This window comes from Mastigoproctus giganteus, chromosome 11 (assembly GCF_048544385.1).
Source record: "Mastigoproctus giganteus isolate SK-2022 chromosome 11, ASM4854438v1, whole genome shotgun sequence".
Classification (NCBI taxonomy): domain Eukaryota; kingdom Metazoa; phylum Arthropoda; class Arachnida; order Uropygi; family Thelyphonidae; genus Mastigoproctus; species Mastigoproctus giganteus.
The window spans coordinates 8,964,622-8,974,820 of NC_143585.1; the positions used below are offsets into that span (position 1 = coordinate 8,964,622).

Genomic DNA, 10,199 nt, shown 5'->3' on the forward strand with positions numbered 1-10,199 from the left:
CTTTAATTTAATTTTTTGTGAAAACTCTCTTAGTAACTGTACTGAAAAATACAGTCCTTCTCCTAAAACAGATGAGTGTACATAAATGTAAACTTTGTAAATAATGATATTTTGATGCCACCAAATCTTGGTGGTTACCTTTGGTTGTTTTGGTGTGCTGTTGTAAAGGTTACTGTTTCTTATAACTTAGAACTTTACTCTAAATTCTTATTTAATGTTTTGAAGGTGTATTCTTTTTGGATTACGGCTCGCTGGTGGGGGTTCGTTTGGATTAATTATCCATAAAGAACATCAAAATTTTAATTGAAAAACAATAACCGCCATTGTTACCGCAAATTTAATACACCTTCTTTTTTCATCCTGTTTACTGTAAATAATTTATTTGCAGTCTCTGCCGTCTGTGTTTTCCAGTCTCTAATCGATATTATTGTCTGCAGTTTTAGTCAATAATTATTACAGTTGTGTGATTTAGTTAACCCTGTTTGCATCGAAGTAAGATGCTTATTTCCTCACCTATATATAAAAAAAAAAAAAAAAAAAGGGGAAAAGAAGGGGAAAAAAAAATTTCTATTAGGTTTCTCAGGGTTATTACTTTTAAAGTGTCTTTAGAGTTTTTTAATAGTCTCATAACAACAAATTGTGTTGTTCTGTTTTTTGTTTCTTTGATTTGTTATTATTGTTTGAAATTGTTACAATAATTATTGTTCTTTTTGGTTGGGGAATACCTGTTTAGCACTGCTTAAATTAATTGTATATATCTACTATCCACGCTTTAATCTTCTCTTCTCTTCCTTTTCAGAGGATGTCTTCTCTTAATCCTCTTTCACAACTTTCCTTTCCCTCCCCCATTTTCCTTTCTATTCCTTCTATTTCCCACTCATTTATTTACGGTGCGCCGCACCAATAAGAGTCAAATAGTAGTCCCTGGCTGCCTCCTCGTGGCTAGGGATGGGAGTCCCGGGAAAGACAGTCATTGTTCTTTCCCGGGACTGCAAAATGCCAGGAGCCAGCATGCAACATACAACATAACACACACTAATTCACATTTAATTGACAAACATTTAAAAAGATGAAGCTCTTTACTTTTCTATTTTTTTTTTTTTTTTTTTTTTTAATTTCCTGCTGGCTCAGCTTATGCTTTTAGATGACACTGCGGGACATAGGGGCGACCCTGGATACCGCAATACCTACAACAATAATTGAATACAGTATATACAAGTTTGTCCCATATACTGTGTATGGGACATTCATTTCTTATGGCTATCTGTCCGTTCAAAGGTCTGGCGGCTATCACACTATCACGGCTATCGTCCTCCCCACACAGGGTGGGAAACGCCTGGGTTTGAAGGCAATCGATGACGCGAGAAACTTCAATGGGTTTTTTAAACTGTGGCTCGGTTAGTAGATCTCAGGCGTAGATAGCAAAAATTTCCCCCAGAAACTGTGGGTTTTCGTCCAGCAAAACAGGCAACTTGACCAGAGAACACACACAATTTACAGACACATTACGTAAATGGTTTATAGAAGAAATTCTGGGTGATTCTGATAAAATAATTTGAATTATTGTCCGTTCAAAGTCGCTGACGAAGTAGGGAAGAAAAACACATTCATCCACATCCACGTGGATGAATGTGTTTTTCCATTTCCTCCTTAACCCTTTTCATTTTCTCTTCACTTTGCTCTTTCATTTTATTTTCTATATTGCTTTTTATCATAGTTTTTACCTATAGGATTATATAAATTAGTAATTCATTCGTAAAATTAATATGCAACTCGTACAAACCTAGGCGAACACACCAAACTGTTAGTCAGCACCATTAGTTATTCATGCCTGAAATGCATCCATTGAAGTTGTAAAAACAACTGCAAAAACGGATTCTAAATATGATTATGATCCTGCCCTAAATAATAAATGGCCTTATAATGTTTATTTGTTAACTTAATTTAGTTTTACCCAAAACTGAATAATCGAAGACTTTCACGAACTTGCCCATTTTTGCTTGTTTTTTAGAGATTTTTCGTTAAAGTTAAGGGCACTTGGCAACTCCATCACACAGTTACCCAGTAGTAAAAATGTGTGGTCACCGAACTGATAAAAGTGAAATAACAACCCTTAGGAGAAAAACAGTAACGGAAGGAATAAAATGCCTTGTAGTCAGAGCCAGTGCAAAGAGGAATATTTCTCTTACTAGAATTTCGAGAATGCACAGAGTAGTACACCATCACTAAGAAGAAAATTCAATCAAGATTTAAGAAAATAAATATAGCGCCGCATTCTAGAAAACAAAGCTACCTGAAAATACGACAGCGTCAAGAGTGGCGCTGCAGAAGAAATGACAACGAAAACCAATAAGTTAAATCCCTGCTGTAATTACAACACCTTACTTGGTGATGAGCAAAAGCACAAATTTTTAATTTGATTGCATTTAGAGAAGTTAATGTTTCAGAAGTTTTCTAATAGGCATTTCGAAGAATTATTTCTGCATTATGTATTTTTTTAAATTTCATCGTAAAAAGGAATCTCCTTTTCTTATTAAATACGACAACAGTTGTGGTGGAATTAAAGTTGTATCAGTACAGATAATCCCTTTGCATATTCCTTCTACGTACATCAGTCCACTAGCTTCGGCTGTTTGAGTGATTGCAACATAGTTTTTATTGAGTCCACCTTGCGTAAGAGTGATTAACGGGTTGGATTCCTCTAAATTTTGAAAATTTAGAGGAATCCAAACTACTTTATTGCAGTGCTCATAAGGAGAGTTTAATGCCTGTAACAAACATAAGCAGATACTTACCTAAACTAATTATAACGATGGATTGTCCTTCTGGGGTACGGTATGGCAAAACCGTAAAGAATTCTTTAAATGCTTCCTGAGGAACACGAGAAAAGTCAGGCGCGATGAAATGATTTGGACTTTCGATTCGATTTTTGTAATGCTGCGTTATTGAGTCAAAAGTACGTTGCAGGTTGAACTTCCTACTACGAAGGAACATCAGCAGAAATTTCTTATCAGTTTGAGGAGATAAATTTTCCACGCCTAGAAGAGAAAAGAGAATTTACATAGGACACAGCTGAAAACAACAACGAAAGCTGATTAACATTAAGTGAGAATCAGGTTTTCAAGCATAGAAGAGACTAATTTAGGGCCCTATTGGACATTAACATCTTCTGGAAAACACAATTTTAACGTAATTATGTCTTGCGTAAGAGTGCCTAATGATTCTGCAACCAACTGCAATCTTCATAGCCAAAACCTTTTGAATTTGGAATCTGAAATATACTGTTAAAACAACTAGCTGTGATCTCTGTCTACATTAAAGGAATGGCTCAGCTGAAGTGGGAGTTGAGTGATTATGTAGCTTAAAAGAAGCTACAACAGAAATTGTTGCAGCCAAATCTAAAGACTAGTAACCTGGAGTTGACATAATTTGTACAGTTGCATTAAAAGAAACTGCCTGAAAGGTAGGGAAACCTTTAGCTATAGCACTCAGAGTATCCTAATTTCTTGTATAGGAAATTTCCCTTGTTCAGTGAAAGTCCCTAACGACTGGAGAGTTCAAATATCTCACTCTTCATCCAGATAGCTAAAATGGTGAAATATGAACAGACTCATCTTGCGGAAGTGTATAATACGGGTTCATCCTGTTAATAATGTAATTTTAAGGGAATAACAGCATGGCTTTCTTAAAAAGAATCATATTAGTAAAATAATAAGAGGAGTTTACCACAATATAGTACGTAGAACACTTCCGTATGATATCCTCCAGAAATTAAAACGGAAAAACCGAAAAAATCGACAACTTACCGATACATTAGAGTAAAATATAAATAATTAAATAATCAATTTAACACAATTCAAATCAATTTAAAACAATTAAAAATCAAACTAACGCAATTAAAAGAATCTAGCGAAAATATTCAAAACGATTTTCCTTCCTGAAGCTGCAACGCTTTTCAACCGTATGTCTGATCACAGGAATGAAAATTATCGAATCAGGTTAAACCTGAAACTTAAATAGCGATTATTTGTCTTCGCGCATGCGCGAAAAGGTCCACGCATCGGAGATCAAATATAGCCGCTGAACATGAACTTTGAACCTGTTGATATGTCGGTTCGTTGAATACTGGGTGAGGGGGTGTTCGTGAACTAGCTGACATATTCTGAGGTAGTACGTTGTGTGTCTGGGGGGGGGGGGTTGTCACCTACCTCGTATGAACTTGGTCGCAAGCCCGCGACAATGTGTTAGAATTCGCATGAACGTGTCTTGACTTATCCGATAATGTTTGCAATTTATTAACGTGTCTGATTTTTATTTCTGAGGCCTGCGCTTCCCGTCGCAAATCTATGGAGGTCTTCAATACAGACCAATCGTTCGGATGTAGATAATTTAGTATTATCCTGTATTCAATGAACCGACATATCAACAGGTTACAAATCTTTCCTCGTGTACACTATCGTAGGACCAGATTTCGCTTTTATCCAGATTTCGCTTTTTCGAGGTGGTAAATTATAATTTACCACCTCGAAAACTACCTAAAAACAATGCGTAATTGATATTGAATTTGGACTTCGTAATGTTCCACAAAAAGATGTATTTATTCAACAAGTTAACCAAGTAGTGAATAACATAAAAGAAACGCGACTTCCAAAATTGAATACGCATGACAGTTCAGCTTTACGAGAACTTCAGAGAATAAGGACATTATTATACAGAGGGGAGATAAAGGAGATACAGTGGTAATACTAGATAAACATGATTATATTAATAAGTTAGATTCAGTTGTGTCAGATACCTCCACTTATCGTGAAGTAGACCCAGCACTGTTTACCTATTTGGACAATCAACACAATAAAACGTTAACCACGTATCGAAAAAACGACTACATCACTATGGTTCAGTTAACGGAATTGAAGTCCAGAACATACAATATCCCTGCACTTTTCTGTCAGGTAAAATTACGCAAGACTGGATTTCCTATTCGACCCATCGTTTCCTACAAGAACTCTGCATTTTCATCCTTAGCCACACATGTATATAACATTATAAAACCCTTTAGACAGGTAATACAATTTGGGATTAAGAACTACGATACATTATTTAATAAGCTTAAAGACTGTAGACTCGCGACAATAACAATTTATTCTCACTAGATGTAACCTCGTTATATACGAATGTAAACGTTGAATACACATTACATATCATTTGGGATTTGTCAAATAAAAACTGGACACCGATTAATTATACGAAGCTACCTATTAAGGAAATTTTTCACTTTATTAAACCGTTAGTTGAGGCTAATACATCACCTTTCGAGACAAGGTGTACAAACAAATTTTTTGATTACCAATGGGTTTAAGCCTGAGTGGATTAATGTCAGAGATCTATCTCTCAACGATTGAGCAGATACATTTGACACTTTTTCGACCCCGTATCACATACTATGGGAGGTATTTAGACGATGTTCTAGTTATTACCGATAGTAGTACTATCCAAGACATTTTACATTCGTTCAATAATATTCATTCTAGACTCAAATTTACATTGGAAAGGGAGGATACGGATACAAAGTCATTAAACTTTCTAAATTTCACGCTTACCCGGGATTCGAATAAAATACAATTTAGCATCTATCGAAAACCTACAAACACCGGTATGCTTCTACATTATAATAGCTATCACCAGTTCACCTACAAAAGATCGATTATCTTTAATCAATTTCTTAATGCCTATAAACATTCAACGACGGAATCTGCTTTGGACTCAGAAATACAAATATTAACTAGCAGGTTCTTAAACAGGAGTTATTCCATGGCCACAGTGAACCGAATTAGGGTACAGGCTAAGGGTAGGATACAAAATACTACACCAATCAACAATAGTAATATCAAAAAATACTTTATTTCTGTCCCCTATGTTGAACAGTGGCACAAACAGCTTAACAGATTCTTTAAAGATACCGAATTTAAAATTGTGGCCAGGCCAATACGGAAGTTACACACTGTACTGAACAATCGCTCGGTTCTTTCCGCGTTCGCAACACAAATTAATGATCTGGTATTGAACATTTCTTGCGGTGATTGCGACTCGTCTTATCAAGGTTCGACGCGATTTTCTCTGAATATTCGTGTAAATGAACATGAAGCCTCAGTTCGTGCTTCTCGTTGAGCACCGTCAGAATTAGCCTTCCATGCCATTAACGAAAAACATACTTTTTTATTTAACGAGGCCAAAATACTTAATGTTCAACGTAATTATACGCGACTATTGATTGCAGAAACCATAGAAATAAAATTACACGAGAATTCTGTTAATTTTCGGCAGCCATATTTGATCTCCGATGCGTGGACCTTTTCGCGCATGCGCGAAGACAAATAATCACTATTTAAGTTTCAGGTTTAACCCGATTCGATAATTTTCATTCCTGTGATCACGACATACGGTCGAAAAGCGTTGTCAGCTTCAGGAAGGAAAATCGTTTTGAATATTTTCGCTAGATTCTTTTAATTGCGTCAATTTGATTTTTAATTGTTTTGAATTGTGTTAAATTGATTATTTAATTATTTATATTTTACTCTAATGTACCGGTAAGTTGTCGATTTTTTCGGTTTTTCCGTTTTAATTTCTGGAGGGTATCATACGGAAGTGTTCTACGTACTATATTGAGGTAAACTCCTCTTATTATTTTACTAATATTATTATCAACGTAGAACATATTGAGTATTACAGCTCTGATTCATACTATCTAAAAGGAATCATGTCTGAATAATTAATTACCAAGAGGTTGTCATTAAAGATATTGATGTAAAGAATGTAGTTTTTTTTTAATGAATCTTCCATCAGGATAATTTTAAGCTGCAACTGGGAAGTATTACAAACATAAGAACATATTACAAACCTTCTCATTTTGATTCAGATCTGGAGAATTAGGTGAAGTTTGAAAATCTTGGGAATGTTCCTCAAATCATTCAGATATAATTTTTTTACCGTTGGTAATTCTGTTGTCCTCTTGAAAGAATCTATATTAAATGGTGTCAAATGAAGCATTCCAAGGTGAAGTTGATCCAATACGACAGAAAGATTTTCATCGGAGGTACCAGTAGGAAGACTGATTTGTCTTACTGGTACGGAATGTACTAGTAGGACATATCCTTTGCCATAAGAGCACCTCCAGCCGTTACAGGTGGACACCGGACAGTCAATGCATGGCTTCCTGAGACTCACATTTTTACCCTACTACTTGTGCAGAAAAGGGTATCATGAAATAGTTGTTCCACATTTTTGCCTATCCATTCCTTCAAATTAACCAGCCATGATATTCTTCTTTTTCCTCTTACCGTTAATTCTTACAGTCAGAATGATTAGTGGCACTGCATATTCTTTCTCATTATGTGATGAAAAAAAGAATTTTTTAGTTTCTTGATTAGACAAAGAAAATTCCTTTTTCTACTGACTGAGAAAATTACATCTCAACACTTCCACAATTGTAACTTTAAGTTGTTCATGGAATGAGGAATATCCTTATATAAATGTAAATATGAAATGCCTCAAATTTCATAATTATTGCTTCCCCCCCTTGTATACCATATTAAATTTTTAGTACATGAGAAGAGTACTTTTCTTCTCTTCTTTGTCCATTGCACATAGCTTCTGCTTAGAGTTCTAACAGCATTTTGGTTTATAAAGCACGATCTCGCACTCATTCCTAATTCGAACACCATACGGAAATAGTTTGCTTTTTAATCCTGTGGGAACGGGCAAAAATGATGAAGGATTTAACTTTTTATATTTATATTACCATAATCTATCCCTTGCTTTTTATTTTTCCCGTTACCTTGGAACCACAAAGGCTGTTGTTTTTATTTCTTTATTCCTTTAAACAGGGGGTCCTCACTTCCCTTCCAAGGCCCACATGCTACCTGCTGTATAATATATTATTTCTATTAATTTTATCTTGTTTATTAATCAGAAGATCCAAGTACTGAGGACTTTAATTTATTATTTTTCTCTTTATACTAGCTTCCCTAGCTTGGATGGTTCATACTACTAGTTACAGCTCTGAGGTGTCAGTCTATTAAGACGAAACAAGGAATACTAACATAACAAGAATTTATTTACCATTTGTACAACAATTATTTACACACTCTAAATTATTCATGATATAAAAATTTTTATCAACACAGTAATTATTATTATAAATGAAATGGTGTCCTCCCTTAATCACTCTCCTTAAACAATTCAAAAACTTCCACTAGGTTCTCAATACAAAATCTTAAATATTTTCTATCCTATACACTTTTATATGGTCATATATATATATATCCTTTCCAACATATACTGAATAACTCCAGTAATTTTTCACTCTCTCTTACATATTCTAAACAGGAAATTTCTACCGAATACAATTCGCTCTGTTAATAGCAATTAGACAATTCATGATACAAACTCTGTTAGTTTTAACACATTTCTTTAAATTTCTACCAGTACCTCTACTCACAGATGAGTAACGTACTCACTATATTTCTATTATATCCTATTCATATCCTTACAATATAGTAGTCATCACGTTACAATACTTCTCAAACTGTCCTATCCATTTCTTTCCCATGGATTTATTTATAACACGGTTCTCGTTAGTAAAATCCACTAAACTGACTTACTTGATCTCTTCCCATTCTACCTGGAAGAGTAGTTGATTTCCGATCCTTCACAGGTGCCTCCACTCTGATTTCTTCTGCTGATCCGCTAGACGTACGGCTCTTTTCTGCTTCCACGTCGATCTTCCCACACTCAGGACTTTCTCCAGATCATTCTGCCTTTCGCTATTACCTTCACCCACTAAACTTTCATGATCGGACTTTCCGTACGCGTTTCCCGCATTCCCTAAATTTCTTTCCGCCACTCTCACGCGCCTCTCCTTGGGATTCTCCTCCGGATCCTTTCCTTTCAGATTTCGCGACTGTGACTCTTGGGCTCTCATCTCCTCTCTGCATCACCTTTTTGTTTCCCTTCACTCCCTTATTTTTCGTCCAATCATTTGGTAGTCCTCCCTCACTATCTTCTTTTTCATTCGTTTTCTACTTATTCCATTGTTTTTAACCAGACTCTGGTAGGTCAAGCTCCCTTCTTTGTGATGAGAGTATCCGGCGCTACATCATCACTTTTATCTGGGATGCCCGCTACCACTTACCTCTTCCGTCACGCTTCCTTTCGAAAAAACACTGCCCCTGAAATTGTCGAGAGTGCCTTCCGTGTTGGCTCGTTTATATTTGGTTACGATCCCCGAACACGGTGTGCTCTCTTATCTGGGGTCTTCACTTTGGATGGAGTCCGACACCGTTCTAGGGTGTGGGCGTTCTTTTGCCCCCTACTACTGTAAGTTGGCCAGAGCCCTACATTCTGTAAACAGGAACTGCATCAGACTGGCCTTCCCATTGTACTACCGTTCGACCAGTCCCCCTCGTGCTGCTATGCTAATCCAGTCCCTATTGAAATGTACACAACACAAGCAAATTCTGCTGAGTGCTTGTCTGTTTTTAAACATTAGCTATTTATCAAAAAAATGATAAATTTTAATATCCTAATATTTTTGTAAGAATGGTTCTTACAATCCTACCTCAATTCCTTTATGCATTACTGATCTGGTCTTTCGGCCCTTCAGCCTAACATGTCTGTCCAATATATATATATATATATTTATCAGATAGTTAAATGTCTGATCTCTGCGCCAATAAAGTACTGTTTGAACTGTCGTCTCGGTCCTCTACATCCTATTTTGTCAATACGTGTGGACATCAGCTGTACGAACAAATCGAACCAGTGCCTTTTAGTGTTGTTCGTTGGCAGTGTAAAGCGATTCTGCGTTTTATAACTCTGATCACTGGCCAAAGTGACTTCCTTAACATCTGGGACTTTCTTCAGACGCGAACTTGAACCAAGACTACCAGCGCCACTTCGTCTAGTCTACACTCTCCAGAATAAAGAGATTTGATTTTTCATTCATAAAAAACTTCGCCAAGCCAAGAGCTACCTTCTTCCATCTTGATCCGATTGTCTGGATTCACGAGGTGAATCCAGACAATCGGATTGATATTAGGGAATTGATATGAGTGATATGAGTGAATTGATAATCGGGTTATATGAGTGAATTTAAAATACTTTTTCAAAAAAAGTATTTTAAATTCACTCATATCAACCTT

General features: G+C 36.0%; 1 protein-coding gene across 1 annotated transcript in view; it reads right to left on the reverse strand.

The window, feature by feature from the left end:
- LOC150077690 (clavesin-1-like) overlaps positions 1 to 10,199 on the reverse strand; it is an 80,782-nt gene that overhangs the window by 42,742 nt on the left and 27,841 nt on the right. Inside the window, exon 3 of the mRNA XM_090384716.1 lies at positions 2,796 to 3,038. Coding sequence (XP_090240842.1) covers positions 2,796 to 3,038 — 243 coding nt within the window. The remainder of the gene's footprint in view (positions 1 to 2,795; positions 3,039 to 10,199) is intronic.